At 28.6% G+C, this 23282-nt stretch overlaps 1 protein-coding gene across 6 annotated transcripts in view; it reads right to left on the bottom strand.

Annotated features, from left to right (window-relative positions):
• The window catches only part of LOC130673682 (transient receptor potential-gamma protein), a 102829-nt gene that overhangs the window by 4620 nt on the left and 74927 nt on the right, over positions 1-23282 (bottom strand). For 3 of the 6 annotated variants that reach the window (XM_057478809.1, XM_057478811.1, XM_057478808.1), the window contains 13 exons: positions 11528-11796; positions 8597-8727; positions 7349-7625; positions 6892-7040; positions 5767-5962; positions 5379-5549; positions 4646-4880; positions 4439-4562; positions 3998-4282; positions 3780-3913; positions 3564-3693; positions 1396-1591; positions 1038-1232 (listed from right to left, as the gene is read on the bottom strand). In XM_057478809.1, the coding sequence (XP_057334792.1) occupies positions 1038-1232; positions 1396-1591; positions 3564-3693; positions 3780-3913; positions 3998-4282; positions 4439-4562; positions 4646-4880; positions 5379-5549; positions 5767-5962; positions 6892-7040; positions 7349-7625; positions 8597-8727; positions 11528-11796 (2492 nt within the window). Of the gene's footprint in view, positions 1-1037; positions 1233-1395; positions 1592-3563; positions 3694-3779; positions 3914-3997; positions 4283-4438; positions 4563-4645; positions 4881-5378; positions 5550-5766; positions 5963-6891; positions 7041-7314; positions 7626-8596; positions 8728-11527; positions 11797-23282 lie in introns of those variants that run through there. The other 3 variants (XM_057478810.1, XM_057478813.1, XM_057478812.1) reach the window with 2 other exon arrangements.

Raw genomic sequence — 23282 nt, 5'->3', positions numbered from 1 at the left:
ACAGATTGAAGTTAAATTTTTTATTAAAAACTCAGTTTCTCTTTACTTTTAACTTTGCGAAATACTTGTGAACATTAAAAGAATTAAAAGTACTCTAAAATAGATATTCAATCCAAGAATTTTAATTAAAGTTACATCTTCTTTGAATTAAAATTTTTTTAAAATTAAAGCATCTTGAATTTTTTTTGTCAGAAATTTAAAAAATTAATTTGACATCTAAAACTTTTTTATCAGTCAGCAGATAAATAAAAAAAAATTTTACGACCATAAATACACTGTAAAAAATCACCGGGGTAAGTCTAAGTGGTGTAGGTGTTAAAATCGACGGTGTTAAATTTTAAAACCGAAAGCGGTGTGAAAATAGAGCCGCCACCGGTGTAAATATTCTAGACTGGTGTTAAAATAACGCCGCCGCCGCTGTAAATATTCTGTACCGGTGTTAAAAAAAATTCTCCGGTGTTAAAATAATGCCACCGCCAGTGTAAATATTCTAGACCGGTGTTAAAAAAAATTCTCCGGTGTTAAAATAACTCCTCCACCGGTGTAAATATTCTAGACCGGTGTTAAAATAACGCCGCCGCCGGTGTAAATATTCTAGACCGGTGTTAAAATAACGCCGCCGCCGGTGTAAATATTCTAGACCAGTGTTAAAAAAAATTCCCCGGTTTTAAAATAACGCCGTCACCAGTGTAAATATTCTAGACGTATTAAAATAACGCCGCCGTCGGTGTAAATATTCTAGACCGATGTTAAAAAAAATTCCCCGGTGTTAAAATAACCCCGCCACCGGTGTAAATATTCTTTACCGGTGTTAAAATATTTTACTCTGTGAATATTTTTACTTTCTTCACTTTTACCCCGGTTTGACACCGGTATTTTAACACCGCCGAATTACGCCTCCTACACCGGTGTAATTTCATTTTAACACCGGGCGAAGTTAAAATGAGTCCATTTTTAACACCGCTCTTTTTATAGTGTAGAGAGTGATTGAATAATTATTCATATATTTAATATATTAATATAAATATGATATTTACACGTATAGTTCTCATGTGTTCTTTTTTAGCAGCTCTACTATGCCCACAGAATTTTCTATAGATCCATTTGCCTATGTACCACATGCTTTTAGGCGTCGGTATAATATTGAACGGCGGTGGTACAGTTCCCCCTTCTTCGAAGTAACTGATCCATAATTTGCTTCTTGCAAACTTCCATTCAACGTCTGCACGCTCCTATTGGCATAAAGACGAAGAGTAAGAATGGAAAAATGCATTACGGAGATGGATTACAGTTTTTTATAGAGCAGCAAAAAATGTACTAGTAAAATTGCCTGTCATCGCATAGTAAAAAAATGATATCCCACATAGAGCTTAAGAAATTACAGTTCGTACTTACGGATATCAGCTGATACGAGTGATTCATCATTGCGATCAGTAGATTTAATAATACGACTATATTTATAACTGAGTAAGTACCGAACATCAGCATGCCCCAGAATCTTGTGAATACTTTGATACCGTCCAGTTCAAAACTTTCGAGATCTATTAGACCGAATACTGCCCAAAAAAGTGTTTGAATTGTTTCAAAAAGGCTGGAATCAAAAATTTTTTCTTTTTTTAATAACAATTTTTGTTTTTCCCGGAAATCGGATTTACTTTTCATAGATTTTTATGTTAAATTTAAACGTGATAGAAAATTTATGTCATGAGAGCTCGAGGCTTGAAAACGTATCAAGTTTAATGTTGTCTGTGATTTTTTTGTTCGGATACATGACATGTTTGCAGCCTAGAAAAAATTTAAGTGCATTATGTGATCACTTTCACTCGATAAATTTTTTATTTTTTAAATTTGAATGTGTGATGGCCGTATGAAAAATCTCTTAAAATATTTGAACGAATGAAAAGTGTAGATAAAATATAAAAAAGAGTGATGGTAAATAAATTTCATTTGATATTTAAAAAGTAGAGGCTTAAGTTTAAGTTAAGCTTATAATCGTCAACACTTTATTGCGTTCACTTTAAATCGATTACTTAAGATTAGGTATAAATGTTAGAGCTTTTTTTATCTGAAACCGAAGCAGTCGGATATTGGAAATGATTTAGCCTGAGAACCGAAACCTTATCGATAAATTTAATCGGATATTTTATCGTATCGTTTCTTGAGTCGCGTCGTTAGTCATTTAATCGCAATACATTAATTTTGTGAGCAAAATCCTGAATTTTTCTTCAAGTTAATAGAATATTTTCAATCAAATTTATAATATAAAAAAAATTACGTTCCGGAAACTGTAAGATGGTCGGTGAAGTTTCTAATTTATAGTTTTGGAAAATGACTGCAAATATTGAAGTTTATTAATCAATTTTTGTTAACCAACCATTAAAAACTGGCCATAAGTCTTTTCCTAATTTTACTAATGGACATTCCGAAATCAACATCCCCAGTGGTTTGTTTATGCGATACTATTAGTACATAAATTTTGAAATACGTATATTTGCGCAAAACATATTTAATATTTATGCTACATAAATACCAGCTGAAAATGGTATATATGTATATATTATATTTACCAGACGTAATTGCTTGAATTTCCACCTCACATATAAACAAGCAACTCTCGAAACGGTATATATATTTTAAAAGATTTTAATAAATGATGTTTCTGTAATATTCAAATTAGAATTCCCGCTAAAATTTCTCGTTTGAAAATTTATGAAAAACGTCTTTAATTCAAAATAATTATGCGAATGTACCATTTAAATATTGTGGAAACCTAAACATGAAACCCTACTCAATAAGACAATTTATAGATAAATTGAGAAAAATATTGATAGCCCGAACTGGGAATCGAACCCAGACCAATTCGGTATCGCGCCGAGTACTCTATCAATTATTTATGGATATAAAAAATAAATATTTTAAGTCGTTACACTGTAAAAAATCGGGAGTGAATCCGGATTTAATTTCAATCCGATTTCACTTCACCACTCGGAGTTCCGGAGTTTAAAAAAAAATCACTCCGCATGCGGAGTGAATTGGTAGTTTTTTTAGCGAAGTGATCTCGGAGTGACGCGGATTTCATTTCACTCCCAATTCATTACGGTCCGGAGTTTTAACATTTAAATGAATTTTTATTAATTTATATTGAACTGTTAAACAGTGTGTGTGCGAGTGCGTGTGTGTGTGTGTGTGTGTGTGTGTCAACTGTTCAGTAATGAATACGTGACTATTTACTTCGATTTTATTTAGTGGAGTTATTTTCTATTAATAATATTTCCAAAACTTCCCTTCGGAGTGAATAATTAAAAATTCATTCACTCCGCATTCACTCCGAATTTTAATCCGCATTCACTCCGCGAATTTTTTACAGTGTAAGTCCGTCCATTTTTCACAGAACTAGTGATTTCTAATAAAAAAAATTATTTGACGCTGCTTAATTTTCTCCATACATTTTTTTAACATCAAGCAAAGAGATCAAAAAATTTCCACGTCCAATAACTAGAGGATTTGCTTATGATTACGAAAAATAAAATTTAACTGTGTAATTATAAGTGATAAATATTTACTTAGCAAAACGTCTCCAAACAATACAAGCATTTGAATCAGTGGTGGTATTGTTATTACTGTAAGGATACGAAGCCGACGGGCATCTTTTTTTCTCCATATCCGCGTAATACCACAACAGTTGATTGAGTCCTAATATAAATATGATAAAGTAAAAGTACGGATTAATAATAACCATAATTAAGTTTTATAAATTCGTTAATTAACGTACCACTCACCACAGGAGAATGCAAATAATACAAGTACATAGAGGAAAAAAAATTTCATAATATCCATAACCATTCGGGATAATGATACCTGTAGTGGACCCAAATGAGGATTTACCGAGAAGATATAAACCAGCTTCAACGAGCTATTAAAGATATAAAGGACTTGTAATATAATTGCAAATAATAATTATGACCGGTTGGTTTAATAAATTGATAAATAAAATTACCTGAAAATGTTAGCAGCTGAAAAAAGTCCCTCTGATATGAGCATGGGATCCCACGTGTCCCATTGCTCTCTCTGGAGTTCAACTATCATACCAGCTAATTGCCCTTCATTTTCCTTTTGAACTCGATAGTAAGCCACAACTCTTAACGCGACAGTGGCAACGTAAAGTGAATTTGTGACAAAGTCAATTACATTCCACATGTCATTAGCATATTCCTCGAGTCCTACATCCCACAGTTGTTTAACTTCGGACCAAATTAGTCCTGACACCCAGGCCAAGATAAACCTGTTATACAAAACAATGCAATAAAATACAATGGAACATTAAATATCTATTGAATAATAATGATGATAATATATTTGTTGACCCAGTAACCAAGTAAGCGGTTGCGTAATTTAACAGATACGTTGACAAAAACGATCAATAGTTTATAATACTTACCATTCAACGAGAGTTGGAGCTGCTCCGCGTTTTGTTGGAGTTGTTTGCTCGTGTTCAGAGATATCTTGACCCATCCAGAGACCAATTACACTTTCTATCCTCTGGCTGGCAAGTATCAGCATGACTGTTGATGTATATTAATATTTTATTTTGGCTTTGGTTTTATTTTAAAGATGTAAAGTTATGAGTTTTGTTGTTGTTGCTTACAGAGAAATGTGAAGTAGGAAGCAGAGTGGCAGATGAATTTAATAAAAGGCTTCCTCATTGTTTGTCCGAAGTTACTGTGAGGTGCGATTATGTATGCAACGCTGAAGATTGGAAAGAGAATTCCGATTCTCACTATTTCTAATACCTGCAGTACCATATTTTTTCTGCGGAACCCTGGTAATCCTTCGTACCAAATTGACGCTAAGAGCTGCTGTACATTTGGGTGAGCAACAAACTGACCGAAAATGTCTTTATTATTATCAGTATTAAAATTATACGAAAAATTAAATTATTTTTTTTTTCCCGCCAAAATTTGAAATCTAGGATTTTGAAGAAAATTATCGTACGAAAAAAAAAATACTTGAATACAAAAATGTTAAAAAATTTTGGGTATCGATTTTTTGTAGTCGATACGATTCATTTTAATGATACTGAAGTTAACCGACGTCTAATAACTTTTGGATTTTTATAAAAACTATGAATTATAAAAAAAAAAATATTTTGAAAAATTGCACTTATAGTTTATTAAATTTTCTACATGTGCATATTTTTGGTTTCTTTTTTTTTTTTAATTTAAATGGTTAAAAACAAAATCCGAAAATTGACGATTGTCTGCTGACTTCCGTATCATTAAATTTTATAGAGGTTCGAAATTTTTGAGTTTAGGAAATTTGAGATAAAAAATAAAAATTTAATTTTTTTTGTATTTTCTCAATAAGATAGAAATTAAAACCTTTTTTTGACGAAGTTTAATAGCTAATTTCAACCGATTCAAATGCATACGTTCCCCGTGTTCAAATGCTGGTCCCGTTGGATCATGATTGAGAAGTACTTCAAGTTCGTGGGAACTTCTCGTGTGATCTAGGAGTGCAGTAGCGAAATCCTGACACTGACGTCGAAGTTCCTGAAATCCGATAAAGAGGAACTTAGATAAATTATATTTGATGAATTCTAGTAGGTATTTGTTGAATACCAAATTGTTTGTGCAAAGTTTGTGTTGGTATGAGTAAACGAAATCCACTTTGAAAAGTAAATTTACATAAATTATAAGCTACAGTGAATTAATAAAGTATCTTGGGATGTAAGTGATAATGATAATAATCCCTGAATTTTATTCACACCTGGTATTCACATTTGAACTCGTGCTCTAGGAAAGACAGTCGCCGTAACTCCCACGACAATTCAAAGGCCGTAAGAATGGGATCTTTGGAAGACAAAGCTATCAGTGAAGGAGATGCCAGTGCTCTGTATGCATTTATTCTACTTCTTGAATGTCGCAGCGAATCCTCCATTCTTGAGGTTACACACTCGTCACACCTACATCCCGTTTAATTATTTATCAGTACTACTTACAATTATAAAATTTATTATTTATAATCATTACTGTCACTCGTGATAATTAAAATTTTCTTTATTATAATAAGAATAGTTGGAAAACTTTACTTTTGCCGACATATTCTGCATAAAATAAAATTATTTTAATAAGTTTTTACAAAATAATAAAAAATTTAATCGATATTAAAAAAAAAAAAATTTTTCACAGCCTATAGATTTTTTTGAACTTGCAAATTTTTTAAATTACTCATTAATATGTCCAAAAAAATTAATGATTGTTTACTTTTATGGCCACGTAGTTTGAAGATAAAAAATAAATAATTTGATGATTCTTCAAATTTTTCATTCTCATGGAGAGTTTGTTCAAAATACTAACTATCAAAATATGTTATACTTATATATAAATATATGCTTGAATGTTTAAAAAAATTAATTTTTTTATGACTAAGTCTAGAAGAATTTTTCAAAAGATTATTGTCCAAATTTTTGTTCACAAATTTTAAATTACAAAATTTGAAACTTCGTGACAATAATTTTTAATACTAGAGGATATTACTTTAAATGTTAGTAATTAATGATATTTCTAATCAAAATAAAAAACTGTAGATCTTCAGTTGATTTTTTACTGGACCAAAAAATTTTCAAGTCACAGAAAATTTTCGCGTGTTATTTTTGAAATTTTGGTATCACGAATGTTTATCAGCGGACATTAAATCCGCGACTTTATAATAATTTTTTCAGTACCATTGCAAGCGTGAGTGTGTTAATATACTATTGTAATTACACACACACAAAACCTTTGAAAAAAGAGCTCATTACCGATTTACAACGTTGCGGATTTAAGGTCTGCGGATGAAACGTTAGGGAACCGAAATTTCAGTAATAAATTATTAGTAAGTAAATAAACTTACCCACAACGAACATCATGTGGCATAGGCAAAACAGAACCGCGGTCCAAAAGTATTTTAATAATTTCATAATTATCTCGATGAGCTGAGAGAATTAGGGGCGTAATATCTGGAGTAAAAGTTGCTGTGTCTGGATGAAGTGCTTCCCAACTCTGTTGTTGTTGTTTTTGTTGTTATTGTTATTATCATAGACAAAGACAAATGTAACTTTAATATTGTTATACCAAAAAAAAAGTTTAATAAAGTTAAGTAAGCTTGCAGTAACAGTTGGTACAGAAGTAATCAGTAAAAAGTTAAAAATAAAAGTATTAATTTAAAATAAAACTGTTTACTGTATAAGCATCAGATAGTTGTATAAGTGAATTGTGCAGCATGACAACATAAACATAAACATAACAATAATAAAATAAAATAAAATAAACCAACACAAGTTATTACGTGAATAGTACAAGCTACGAACGGGCATATGACAAGCAGACGACACAGCCGAGCTGCTTACGTGGGGATCGCCTTTCCTGTGTAGAGTCTCCTCGTGCTCGAGAAGCACCTCAACAGCTTCTACAAATTCTTCAGATATTGCGTGTAATAATGCATCTTTAGTGTCGACTTTGTACTCTATTAATAACTCAACCATCTCAAGATTTTCATTGTCTATTGCCATTAGAAGCGCTGATCTGCCCAATGGATCCACACAATTTATTTTTATCCACTCGTCCTGTTGAGCTCGTTGTAACATCCTTAAATTATTTTATTTATTCTTCATTTTTATTTTAAATTTAATTTAATTTAAAAAATTCAATTTAACGAATAAGGTAAGAGACCCATACTGTAAAAAATTTCGGTGTAAAAATGGACGGGGAGAACTTTATACGGCTGTGTAGTGTCAAATAACGGTGTAAAATTATCTGTGTGAATTTTCCATCCGTGTAATATTAACACGGTGTAATCTACTTTTTTTACACCATTCCGTGTTACTCGTTGTAATTTTGGTTAATGAGCAACAAACGTTCATTGAATATTTTTAACTACTTAATCAATAACTACATTAATTTTGTGATACTGAAGTTAGCTGACGTCTAATAATTTTTGGATTTTTTTTTTAGGTGATAAACGATAAAAAAAATATTTTAAAAAATTACACCTGTAGTTTTTTTAATTTTCTACATGTGCATATTTTTATTTTTTATTTTTTTGTAATTGATTTGTTGAAAAAAAAAATCCGAAAATTTTTAATTGTCTGCTAACTTCAGGATCATTTAATTTTACTTAGATATTAAATAATATTTTGAACATTTAAATATTTTTATGATTAATTTTCTTAACGCAAAATTATCATGAGTTATGCATTTACACGTTTGAGGTGTAAAAATTTTTAATTTACACCGCTTAAATTTAACGGCAAATTTGGTGTAATTTTCACACAAAAATTTTTACACCGAGACATTTACACTACACCGGGTCCAAAAAATTTTTTACAGTGCAATACCCGATCACCCATGTATTTGTATAGATATATTCACTGAATTTTACTAAATATATCTGTACAAATACATGAGTGATCGAGTACTAGTTCCCTGATCGGGTACTACGTCTTTTACCTTAATTATAATTAAAAAAAAAAATGTTATGGTAATTTTTTAAATTTATGGAATAGAGTGGACATTTTTACGCCTCTATTATTGTATTAACGGTGAAATAATTAAATTACCTCCTTACAGAAGCAACATCACCGCGTTCAACAGCTAGAAGATATTTTTTTTCAGCCAAAGAAAGACTTGCCATCTCTTGATGTGGCCTTACTACATTTTCTTCTTCCATCATTCCATGAATACTGTGTCGCTAATAATATTTAAAAATGCTTGTAAAATAGTCAGCGAATAAATGGACGAAATTTAAGTATTTTCTTAAGTGATTTTAATATTTAATTTTTCTTTACGCCATTGTGATATAAAAATTTTATTTTTAGTTTATTACCTTCTTAAAAGTGGGACAGGGGGAGGGGGTAATGTATGTTTTAAGTGTAAATAAAAAATTTAAGGAGTAAAAAAGGTACGTAAAAAAATTTTGAATTTATTTTTTGAGTTCAGATCCATATGAGGATTGGTGAACATGGGTGAACATGGGTGAAGATGAGGTTTTCTATGTCTTCCTAAGAAAAGTGGCCTGTAACTTTGCTTCTGTTGGGAATAACCCATCACAATATAAACGTTTTTTGTTCATCATGATGTCCTCTAGTAGGAAAGGACATAAAAAGTCTTAAGAAAAATTTATTTTTCGAGTTCAGACCCATATCAGGATAAATTAAGATAAATGAGGATGAGGCTGTTCATGATTTCCTATGCAGAGTGGCCCGTACCTTTGCTCCTGTTAAGAATAACCCATCACAATATAAACGTTTTTTGTTCATTATGATGTTCTTTAGTAGGAAAAAATATAAAAAGTCCTAGGAGAAATTTTTTTTTTGAGTAATCGACGTCGGGCGGATGCGGGCAGATGATACTGTCTCGAAGAGCTCGAAAATGTTTTCACAATAACGTTTTTGAGCTTCAGGAGCTTGAAAACGGCAGGAAGTTTTGGGGCTGGCCCGCAGGGTCAACCGATAGATCGATTTTTTTCGATAGAACTTAATTTATATTTTTTAATGTAAATGAAAATTAAAAGATCAAGGTGTCAAAAGTTTTTTACGTTCTCTCAGTGTCTATTTGTCCCTTCATTTGAATGACAATGAAAATATTTTAATTAATAAATTTATGAATAATCGGATTTAAATTTTAAATCATTAAATTTTTTAAAATTTCATTACAATAATCAATTTTGTGTTAATAATTTTTGACATAAAAAAAAATTTTACTGTTTATATATTTTACTATTATATATAACTGTAAAAAAAAAAACGTGTCTTGATACTTTTTGTGGGAAAATGTGCATTGAATACATTTGAGAAATCGTTTGTAAAATTGATATAAAAGTAGTCGGAGTGAAAAAAAGTGTAAAATTTGATAAAAATTGGAATGATAGATGATAATGGATCTGACTTTTTAAAAAAAATTCAAATAATATTTTACGCCACTCATGAAAACTAGTCTAGTATTATTACTATTATTATAAAATATATAAATGTAGAAATTTTACGGTGACCTTAAAATTTTACGAACTGTTAAATATACAAACTTTGAATTTAACTGTTTAGAGACGGAAATTTATAAGCGGTGGAGTAAAAACTTTAAATTGTATACTAGACAATAAATTCAACTGTTACACAGCTAAAAATTTATCACAGCCATAACTGGATTTTCTTCTACAAATAAAACATTTAAGTTTAACAGTTTCATAAAATTTGTAGTCCCATCAGTACTGCATTTGTCATGGTAATTTTTAATTTTTGAAATTTAATAAATTTTTACTCGTGAAGAGCACAAAACATTTTTTCTCATCTACAGAAAATTTTGTTTTTAATTAATTATGTAAAAATTTTGGCGCCAAAAAATAATTTTTTTCTGAGTACGATTTCATATTAAAATTTCTTATAAATTGAATTTACGTGAAATTAAAATTAATAAATGATAAAAATTTATTAATTATTTTATTAAAATGACTAATAAATAATAATTAATAATAGCCATTGACTTTGATAATTAAAATGTGTATGAACATTTAAAATGAATGTGTTCAAGTGTTGCATAAAAGTGAATTGAATTGTATACATATATATATGTGTATGTATGTGTGTGTGTATGAATGTGAGACAATGTATACAGTGGAATTGAGAATCGCGGGGTGTGAGGGTGTGGCAATTCTCCTCGACAATCATCGGGGAGCGCCAGAGTAAACACTCGTCAGTGGCCTTGTAGAAATTCTTTTCTTCACCCTCACCCTCACCTTAACTCTTACTCTTACCCTCTTCCTCACCCTCAACCATTCTCCTTATCCTCATTCTTACACTCGTGGCTATGGCTATACACTCTGTCCAAAGACTCGAGCTTTTTTTCCCATACCCTCTTGGTAACCAGGGTGTCCAGACAATCTCAAGGGGTTTAATCGCGCCACGCCTCGTCTTGGACTATATTGTATAGACTATCTACAATACATTCCACTACCACTTCTGCCACCCATCGTGTAACGTACATTTAACGGTTGACAGTTAAATTATCAGGATTATAGATCTTAATAAGCTTAAGTGTCTTTGACATTACTATCAATTTTATTTTAACAACAATAGTAGAGTAATAGATAAATTAATAATTATTTTTTTATCTTTCGGAGCAACAATGAACGGTATCAAGTAAATTGTAAGAAGGCAAGCAAGTAAGGGAAGAAATAAAAAAAAAAAAACTGTAAAAAAAAATAAGAGATAAGAGAGATGACAGCGGGAGCTGGTGGATGGTAGAGAGGAAATTGAAGTGACAAAAAAAGTTAACGATAAATTTATCATATTTTTTTAGTTTATACTGAAGGTTGATCTCGATGTGACTTTTTGTCATGATCAAATCAAGCTGGGCAAACTTAAGCGGAAGTTTGACTTGAGTTGACTCTTCGATGGGGACCCGTGGACTTTTGGATAGAGGGTCAATAGAGAGGTGTAATAAAGGGGAAAAATATTAGTTCGATAAATATATTATGTGTATAATATATGACATACCTTGACCTTTTTATCTACATCGGGTTTCTCGAGGAAATTCGATGTCTGATGATGATACTGTGGCATCGGAGGTGGAGGTGGTGGCTCCGGTGCTTCTGGGTCAAAGCTCACGTGCTGCTGATGATGGTGGTGATGATGTTGGCTCCCCATGCCACGGAAGAATCCTCCCGGGCGGCCACTCATGCTCATACGAGGTGTTCTCGTTGTCATGGCCAGATTCGTGATTGTTTCCTCACCCCCAATGCTGTCTTCATCTTCTCCCGCGCTCTCTAATCAATTATTATCTTATGTGAGTCATTAATTTAATTAATATTTCTTAATCATGAATTGCTTTTTATTGTTATTGTGATATTTCAAAAGATTTAAGATATTACGCACCACGGGAGGGTAATAGGATGTAATTCGCGCAATATTTTTACCAAAACCGAAGTCTTGTGATTAACATTAATGTTCACGTGATACAGAGTGATTGGGGTAAAATGGGGCAACCCAAACAATTTTTTATTTAAAACACTGAGTACTTATTACAGACTCATGTAATAAAAGTAAAATATATGAGGTAATTAAGATCAGTAAAAAAAAAAATTGGTAAATGTTTAGAAGTGGGGCTAACCCATGTTTATATTAGCAAAAATTCAAAAGTAAGCAAATTGCTAAGAGACCTGTTTCATTCTCTGGCATTTTTTCGCGGATTGAAGATATATTTGCTTAAATTAAGCATAAAATAAGCGTCAATATTCGTGTGTTTGTAAGGTTACATGACTAAATAACTAATTCAAAATATCTGACGACAAAAGATCTAATGACAAAATATTAGGATAAATATTTGGTCGTGACACTGTTTGTATTCCTATACTTAGTAAATTTGACTAGATATAGATATACAAATACATTTAAAATTGCTACGATAGTAACAATACTATCAGAAACAATTACACCAGTAACTTCATTAGATAATTTGATCAGATATTTTTGGATTAGATCTAATTTCTTAGATATTTTGACGTTAGATATTCAAAGTCAAATATTTAGTCGTGCCAATTTTCACTATTACAAGAGTTCAAAAAATTTTTATAGCTCTTAGTTAGACTTTTCTATCGCCACCGTCCATCTTACGGTATTGATAAAATTAATTATTTATATTTATTAGAAAATTTATTAAATTTATTTTGGAAAATTTGCATGATTTTATGTTATTTTTATAAATTTTGTACATTTAATTGCAAGGTCGGATAAATATTTAGTGTTAGAGACAAAAACACACGCAGAAAATTTAATCCGCCGTGTAGCAGAACACGTGGAAAAAGTTTAATTATAGATTTTTAATGTGTATGCATTTGAAACATTGAAAAATGTGGTTAGCCTGAATATAGATGATTACCAAAAAATTTTTCGAAAAGTCGGCAATAAATTGTATGCCAAAAAAAATGTAAATTAATTAATTATTAATTAATCGTGAGTCCAGCGTTAATTTATTTCAATTAGACGAATTAATTTTTGATTAATAACAAAAGTAATAAAATAATTTATTGACATTGATAATAAATAGCGGTTGATAAAGACGTCGTTAGTGTTAGATTGGGCTTTAGTAACTCTTATTGCCTGTCCCAACGATCTAGGTTGATGGATTGTATATATCCCTTGGAGTACTCCCAAACAATTGTCTCGGGTTATAAAGTACAGCAATGATTGTATTCACTTTATTAGTCTAAGGATAATTTTGTTATTTAAACTACAAGTATTCATGTATACTATATAATATATAATTGCTAGGGTTTTTTTCTGCATAGTTTAATGTGAGTATGAGATTGTTTTTGGTCTGAGCAAAAAGTTTATTGATGTAGATGTATGGTTGGATATAAGAGTGCAGTGAATGTAAGTAGTATTTGAGTGTTGTTAAACTAGATTGTCGATCAATGCTTGAGGCTACAGTTACCCTGAGGTCATTGTTCCAAAGTTGCATGTCTATGACTATGACCTGCAAGGAGGAACGTCCTAACATATAAATCGATGGATATATATGTATATGTACATACATATATAGTTATGCAACTACACCTGCCATTTTTCTTACTACCCAACAACAAAATAATCTATATATATTTTTAATATATTCTATTTCATTCTAATATTACCATAAATCTTTTCAAGTAGGACATGATCTTATTCTGTACAGTAAAAATATTAAAATTGGATTTATATTCATTTTATAAATTTAATAAAAATTAAATATTGATAGGCGAGGGAGGGGTAAAAGAGGGTACTTAAGGCAATACCAGGTTTTTGAGGACTCAAATACGCTAAATCTTTTTTTTTTTAATGATATTCAAAGTAAATAGAAGAAATTTTCAGTTACCGTTGAAAAAAAAAATTTTTCATTTTTGCGGGTAAAATTGGGTACCCCCTAAAAAATGTAAAAAAAAAAATTTCTGGATTTTAAACGAATTTGATTAAGTTAAATTTTTTTGTAAGTAATTTACATGAAGAAAAATTATATTTTATATGATTATTGGAGACAAAAGAAGAAAAAAAATTTTTCATAGTTTTTATCATAAAACAAACGTCATTAATATTTTTCAACTGACAATCGATTTTTGAAAACGTTTAACGAAAAAAATTCAAAACAACGCTCAATTAAATTTACAAAAGTAATTTTGGAATGTTTAAAAACCATTTAAAATATTAAATTTTTTTTTTATAAAATTTTGGGGGTACCCCGTTTTGTCTACCCTATCCCCTTTTGCACCCCCCTTCCCCTATTAATAATTTTTATGAGTGTGAATGCAGCAGACATCAGACAAATTTAAAATTATAAATAAATAGAGTAAATAATTTTTAAAAATATATTTTAAAAAATACGCATTCAAAAAATTTCAAAATAAATGAGTGCATTTTTAAAAATATTTTTTTAAAAATTATTTACTCGATTTATTTATGATTTTAAATTTATCTGATGTCTGCTACATTCACACTCATAATTTTTAATATTGGAAATTCGGAATTATGTAATTTGTTATTGAGATAAAATTAATTTATCCGAAGCTTCGGGTCAAATAAAATCACATGGGTATGAAATTTATTATCAAAAAATTTGAACAATATTTATTAAGGATGCTGACAACGAATTTTGGAAATTGAAAATAAAACTTATTGATTATTTTTGTTTCTAATGAAATTATTGAAGTTTTAATTTATATTGCAGTTAAATTATGGAAGATATATAAAAATTATCTGGAAGAAATTTGTGGAGAATTTAATTTCCTACAAAAAAGTTACGTACTAATTTTTATGGCAATTCAATAGCTTAGAGAGAATTTAAGTTTAAAGTAAACGGATAAAAATAATTATACTTGATAAAAACTTTTATTTTACTAAACTTTAAATTAAAATTCCGGCTAAACTGTAAGGAATGAGATAAAAATCACTCAAGACAATTTTGTAACGAATTAAATTCTCTAAAAAAGATTTCGATCATTTTCAATTTAAATTAAATTGATCCAATCAAATTCACAATTCAAACAAAAAAAATTTTTTAAATACACTTATATATCGGCCATCAATTATAGCCACGATCCATAAATTCCGTAGCTATTTTTTATACCTCATGACATATATGACATTTCAAAGATAAAAAATTTATTGTAGTTAATGAAAAAATAATGCCGGCTTTTGATAAATAATTTATTCATAAATAAAAATAGATAAAGCGACAAATGTATAAAGAGATATTAAAAATAAAAAATAAATCATGGATTATTTCAAAGTTGTGTTAAAATGAGATCAATAGATATTTATAGGCTTTGTAAATATCGCAGGGAAATGAGCCGAGTTTGTTGACCCCTGGCACCTATACACCTGTTGCTTTATTTCAATCGTTCTCTCACTATCGCACAGTTTTCATAACTTTGACTATATATGTTTCTCTTTATTTTATACATAAGATATAATCTTACTCTAATGCATAGCATAATGTTATATATATGTGTATATATATAAATCTGTAAGCGCCTGTGAGGCAATCGTGATACCGATTCAATGTTTATTACTTCTATTGTATATTGCACTTTTAGATTTATTTGTACTAGTATATATAAAATATATAAGAGTAGGAAGTACCGTAGAACAGAGTTGAGTTTAGTTGAGTAGAGTAGAGTATATCGTGTATTGCTCTCGCGAGGAAATACAAGAGTAAGTGTAAAACACGCGAGCCGGAGCTTGCGGTTCTCGCTGGCGGAACCGATTACCCTCGCGTGCTTCATCGTATCAATCGATCCTTTTCTCCAGGTCAGTAATCCTACTGACGGTTTTGCGACCTGAATAACCCTACCGTACTCTCTCTTTTTCTCTCTCAATTTAAGTTACGTAATATTTCGTTCATTATTTTAAATTTTTTTATTTATTTCTTTATGAAAATTCTTTCCTTTCTTTGGTATACGGCAACTTCAGATTTTTTTTTTTTTTTTTTTTCAATTAGGAAATTCAATTATTTTTTAAATTCAGTAATGAAATTACGTAACGACCGGCTAATGAAAATTCAGTATGAGTAATTATCTAGTTAAATAATTATTGAAAATTATAAATCGATAATTACACAAATCGCATTACACGTTTTAATAATTTTAAATTATAAATTTTCATTAAAATTGATTAATGGATATAATTTTTTATAGTGATCTAAGCTGCAGTTATTGCAGATTTATTATTCTAATAAATAATTTTTTTTATGTATGATAATTTGAATACGAAAGATTTGAATTATTTTTAATTCCGCGGGATAAATTACAGGGATAGATAACGAACGCTTGACCCTTTGACTGAATATAATTTTATTATTTTAACTACGAGGTACAAATTAAATAGGTCAAGAAAATTTAAGGATGAGAGTAAAATAAATTTTTTAAAAAATAAAAACTAAATATTATATAGTAAATATTTTTTTTTGCTGAAGAATTTTTTCTAATTTATTCGAGTTTTTATTTTAAAATAAAATTTCATTTTTATTTATAAATACACGAGTGATTTTCAACTGGAATCGTAATTTTGAACTTAAATAAATTTTTTGGCCTATTGACAAATTTTTTAAACAAATATATATTTTATTGATGATCGAAAGGCATTTTTGTGTGTTCAGTCATGTGATTAGAATTTAGCGACTGTCAAATTTGAACAAAAAATATTAAGAATTGAGAAAAAAAAATGACAGTTTCAATTATCAAAAATAAACGGAGGTAATAAAAAAGGGGAGTTTCACTTAAACGTAATCTCACCACGTATAAAATTTTTTAATTTTTCCAAGGCTAATACGTACATGCTAGTAGTTTTATATGAGTCGTTAAAAAATTCCAGACCATATCGAACAATAAACAACTAGTATTATGTTCTTTTTTTTTTATTTTCAACAGAAACTACTAATAAAGTGTGGGATTCAAGTGCTAGATAAAATTCAACAAATGACTCTGATATATATTATAGGGTAGAAGTACCATTTGTGGCCACTGCTCTATTTTTGGACATTTAATACTTTATTTTAAATTATGAAACCGTATTAAAAAAAAATTTCATTGCAATAGTGTGATAAAAATATCTTCAAACACATTTGAAAAATTAATTATGTTGTTGCGTATTTTACAAATTATTTTATTCAAATTTCTAAGTGGCCAAAAACGGTACTTCTACCCTATACTTTGTGAGCATTTTCAGAACCCATTTTATACAATGGAATCAATTAACAGGGGTTATCAGATATTTTCGGCTGAGTTTTTTTCGGAAACAAAATCTCTAAATACAAAATACAGACGGCACATTGATGCACTACTGTCTAATCTAACGAAGTGCTCTTAAATTGTTATATAATATTCGTTTGTTTAAGAGAAAACCTCGGCTAAAGTTTCCATTTACTGCACAAGTGCAACAAAGATCCCCCATGAAAAAAATTTATAAAAAAAATATATGTTAAAATATAAAAAAAATATATTTTTCATATAAAAAAAATATATTAAAAATACATAAAAAATATATAAATATATATGAAAAATATATTTAAATAGCTAACTTTTGGCCGATTTTCGTATAAATTTTTAATATATTAAAAATATATAAAAAATACATGTATAAAATATACATGTATAAAATATACGAAAAATATATTTTTCATGTAATTTTTGTATATTTTTAAACATAAAAAAAAATATTTTTTGTATATTTTCATACATGTATTTTTTATATATTCTAAGATATATTTTTAATATATTTAAAATATATAAATATATACGGAAATCGGCCAAAAGTTAGCTATTTAAAATATATTTCTTATACATATTATATATATATTTATTATGTATTTTTAATATATTTTTTTTATATGAAAAATATATTTTTTTATATTTAACATATATTTTCTTTATAAATTTTTTTTATGGGGGATAGTACCGTTCATGGACTTGAGTGTAATAGAGAAGGAAGTACGAACCCCTGTTGAAAAAAATGATAATTCGTAACATTTCGAATGCTTGATAAGTTTCAAACTAAATTCAAATGTTCAGAACCAAAAATGAATTTGGCGCCATGTAAAAAATCTTCCGCTACTGCGCATAAAAATTAATTCAAATAAAAAACTTTCTTTAATAGTTTCGTTAACTCTATTTGTAAGTTATCCGGCCATTAATGCAATTATCGAGGTAATTTTAAGCTAAACATTTTTTCCTCCATTTATATAGGGTTCAAACGTGGTTTTATTTTTAATGAACAGATTATAGCAGATTACACTTCTCTTTGTAATTATTCTTTTGTTACACAAAAGTTTCTTCGCAATTATTTAAATTTATTCGGTATTTTATTCTGAATGTAGAAATTCTTAAATTTGAATTGTAGACTTTTTGTTTTATTTGTATTAACTTTCAACATCAAAGTCATTTAACTCTTAATTGCACTGTTTCATAGAAAATTGTACTTTAATTTTAAAAAATGCTATGAATTTTTTATTAAAGCCTTGTGCATACAAAACTTTGAATACAAAAGTTAATTATTTGGAATTTGACGAACAATTTATAGTTTTCATAAATATTTTTCACGAAAGTAAAGTACAATTACAGACTACTTATTTCCATGACTAATATAATCAATTTAAAATTTCAGGATTTTTGTTACGTAAAAATAATTCCGATACGAAATTTTGAATTAATAAGTCAAAATAATTATTCAAATTTAAAATATTTACTATCAAAATTTTTTTTTGTTTCCACAATTTAATTTAAGAATTAATTAATTACTAAATAGCGTTACGATTACTTGTGTAAATTTTGTATACAAGTTTGACTTTTAAGAATTGGCCATAAAAAAAAATAGAAATTAGGGGAGACTGGAAAAAAATGACAACGCGGCATCATGTAAAAAGAAATATTTTAAATACAAAATCTTATTAACATAATGGTTGTAGATAATTTGGATAAAAAAATTTTAATTAAAAATAATTAAGTTGTTTAAGGAAATTTACTGATTTTTTTTTTTTGGTAATTCGGGTGACCCTATTTCTCTAACGAATGTACTTTGTGATTGCATGTACTCACATAAAGTAACGATTTTCAAGCAAAAAAAAAATTTTTTATTATTTTCAAAATAAATTTCTATGTAACGGTCGTCAGTTTCATATTTTTGAAATTTCAGATTTAATACTGAAAAAATACGAATGTATAAAAGTACATAAATCTTTATAGATTTAGATCTATTGCAATTTTAAGTTACGTTACGTTTTAAAAGCACCTGGCTCCCAGTTTAAGGTTAGTAGGTTATTATTAAATGATATATATATATATATATATATATATATATATATATATATTGCTCTATTGATTTTTTAAACTATTAATTAAAACATTTCTTTTTCAACTACAATTGAAGAACTTTTGTTTATTAAATTGAAGTAAATGAATGCAAAAGAATAAATAATTTTTTTTCTTTCAACAAAACGTACATATATCAAAAATATGAAATTATCCGGATGACTTATTTTTTACAGGATAATAAACACATTACTTGAATGTCTGCTAAATATCAAAGCTACAAAAACAAGTTTCGAAAAATTATAGTTTAATAACCGGATGTAAAAGAATGTTAAAAAAAAAAATAATGAAATAAAAAAATATGAAAAATGTTGTGAGTAGTTACAGCTCTCGTTGATCAGACATGGCCGTGAGCATCCGGCTTTTTCTACTACTCATTTCTCTTTTATTCTTTTGTTTATACATACATACACACATACATTCATATATAAATTTTCATATTTAAAACACCGGAGCGGCACATTCTCTTTTAAACTTTTTAATGTTTTTACGAATAGTATACTTAGTAGTTTTTATTTATTTCACTTTTTTCTTATATTTATTTAATATTATTTATGCTCTTTTCGCGACTCATACATTTTTCAGATTATTATTTCGGTTGGTAAAATCATTGCAAGCGTAAATTAGTTCCAGATGCCCAGGATCCAAACACTGGAGTTGACTTTTAAATGTTTTTACGAGGACTTATGAGTTTTTAAAAAATCTTTCAAGAAATTGTTTTATTTTTATACTAAAGTAGAAATTATTATTTTTTTTTACTTTAACCCAATTTTTTTTATGCCGTTAAACTTTTCTTTACGATTCTATTTTTAGATCAATAAATTTATTTCGAAATTTTGTGCATGGAAGATAGTAAGGATTTAGTTGATAATATGTAAGAATATTATTTAGTATCGATTTAAATAAAATGGCTCGGTATTACGAAGGCGTATTAATAATATTGCAATGTCTGCATTCTTACATCAGCATCATCGTTAGAACCCATTCCCGTGTGTACAATGAAGATAGATTCGGAGGACAAGCTTTAAGAATTTATCATGTGGGAGAGAGCTAAAAGACAAAAAAGATAGAAGTATATGAGATAAAAGCTCTTTTAAAAACTTTAGTACGTTTTTTATTTTTTAATATTGCAGGAACAACAAATTTTTGTTAAATTAAATTCTTATATTATTTTACAAAATTTACCAAGTTGGGTTAGAAGAAATGGGTATGTTGTAAAAAAATTCAATTTAACTTTTATTTGAATTTGGATACTTAGAAAATTCTTATCGAAAAGAAAAGGTCAAAAATTTTCTCATTTGATTCGTCCGAATAATATGTAAAAGCTATTTTCCAATAAAAGTCGTAATTTTTCAAAAAAAAGTCCTTCCGAACAAGAAATTTTCAAAAATTGTATACCAATAAAATGCATGACTGCGTGATTTTCTAACCCCAGTAAAAAAAAATCTGGAGGTTTTCAGGACATTATCAAATGTGGGGTAAGAGAACCAGTACCCAGCCCCAAACCAGAAGCCAGCCACCTCATGTGAAATTATATCTATATATATTTTGAGCCAATATTAAAGTATATGACCGGCAGGCTACTGGTTAGGGGCTGGGTACTGGTGCTCTTACCCTAGTTAAAATTTTTTTAAAACATTTTCAATATTTTTCACATTGTCTCCGTTACAATATTTCATAAACGGATTCGGTGCCTTCTATTGTTCTTCATAATTAGAACCCAAAAGCTTCTAGAAGTCAAAAATATAAAAATTTATTTATTGATATTGTTTTGAGCCTTTATATTTCTCAGTTCGGAATTTCGTAATCTATCAAAGGCACTGTCTACTTCTACTTGACGGAAATTAAACTATTAATAGTGAAGACCGGAGAGGAAAAACCTTTTTTCGTTCAGTTATCTTTGAAGATTAAGGGCCAATTAAGAGATAGTGCCTTTTTTTGCGCGATAGGTATAAATAACACAAAAAAAAATTAGCTTAATTTTGACAATTTAAGCTATGATTTTTTATAGCTTTAATTAATTTTATTTTTTGACGTCAATTTGTCCCTGCTTTAGTTAAAAGAAACTAAAAAAGACGATTTTTCACTGCAATGATCATAATTCACTAGGAAAAAATCGTACAATTGCCAATCTGTTTTTGCTGTCAGCTAAAAGTTATGACTTCTGAAGGGGACTAACAAACAGCCAGAAAATTTCCAAGTTATTTGCAATCGTTTTTCTTTTTGTAGCAATTTTTTTAAACGAGAAAATTCTAATACATACAACAAAAATAAACTTTGTTGAAACCAAAATTTCAATCTTACGTCCGATTTTGAGATAAAATTCTTGAAAAACATATTTTTCAAAAAAAATCGTAAAAGAATATTTTCAAAAACAAGAATTCTCAATACACGTTTTTATAACTGAATATTAGGTAATTTTGCTTAAATTTTTTTGGAATATTCTGCCCTGTATTTGTTACGAAACGAACATATTATAACGAATAAGTAAATTAATGAGTAATTTTTTTAAAAAATAAAACGAAATGCTTGACAAATTATATTTAACATAAAAAGTAGATTTATGGCAACAAAGGAATATGTAAAAAATGAAACAAGTACTTCGTGAATGCGCAGTCTAGATAAAAGATAAAAAAACAAGTTACAAGATACAAGTTATTTAAAAAAAACTTTTAACGAGTTTCTTTTCTTTATAATCCAAAGAATGTACTACGACATTGAATTTTCTCGATATTAAATTAAGTAACGAAAATCATATTAGAGAATATAATACAAGTTTTTTTTTTTGTTTATAATAAATAAAAAAAAAAAAAAAACAATTCAACAGAAACGTTGTTTTGATAAGGATTAAACACAACAATGAAATTTATCTGAATATGAATAACTTTGAATACTTGAATTTTTACAATTCGTGATAAGCTTTTTTTGAAAAAAATCAAAAGTATGAATATGCACATCATCTTCAATTATTATGAAAAAACAGCCTGAGCAGTTAAATAAACAGAATTTACGAAATAGAATGTGATAAAAAAGTAAATAAAAATAAGATAGAGAATATAAAGCGTAGAAAAAAAAGTGATCGTTAAAACGACGGCTCTCTATTTCGTGTTGAGAAATTCAATTATTATCACTTCGGTTAATGAGATTTTTGGTCACACCGTTATCAGATAGGACTCTAAAACATTTTACGACACCATAGCAGCTAAATAAACATTTATATATTTTTTTTTCAGCAAAAGAAAAAGTGAATAAATAAAAATAAAAAATGCTTGAGAATAATCAAGACTGAAGAGGGATTTCTTTTAAGACGTCATCTCCTCAGGGATTCATTATAAAAATGGAAGCATTTAGTGTCATTTTGAGAAATAGACAATGCTTGAAAAAGTAAAATGTGATGAAAAAAACAAAAACAGAAAAAAAAATCATTGCTATCTGCAGTAAGATATTTCCATATATAAAATATATAATACTTTGGTGATGATATGAGTTTTTTCGACATTGAGTGAGCGAACTTAGTGTATATCCGGTTGCCTGGGAAACCCGGCATAGAAAAAAAAACGCTTGCGAAAATGCCAAGTAAAGCTTTTACTTGAATCCTTCTATCCTAGTATTCACGATCTTATGACACGTTCATATATAAAAATCCGGATGTTACTTGATACTGTCGTATTCAGACGTTGAACTCGACAAATTGTATTATATATAAAATTTATAAGGATATATTACATATTATTTTATATATTAATGCATGTGAATAATACTTTTATATTTTATTTTATGAGTTTGGAAACTTTCATGCACTTTTTTTTACAACAATAAATTTTTTTGATGAAATATTCCAGAGCGGAGTATTGGAAAACAAAAAATTATTGAACATTTGAACTCAACTCTTTTATATAAAGGACATGTTATATGTT

This window comes from Microplitis mediator, chromosome 8, assembly GCF_029852145.1.
Source record: "Microplitis mediator isolate UGA2020A chromosome 8, iyMicMedi2.1, whole genome shotgun sequence".
NCBI lineage: Eukaryota > Metazoa > Arthropoda > Insecta > Hymenoptera > Braconidae > Microplitis > Microplitis mediator.
The sequence above is the reverse complement of the archived record's forward strand: the minus strand, read 5'-3'. Positions and strand labels throughout refer to the sequence as shown.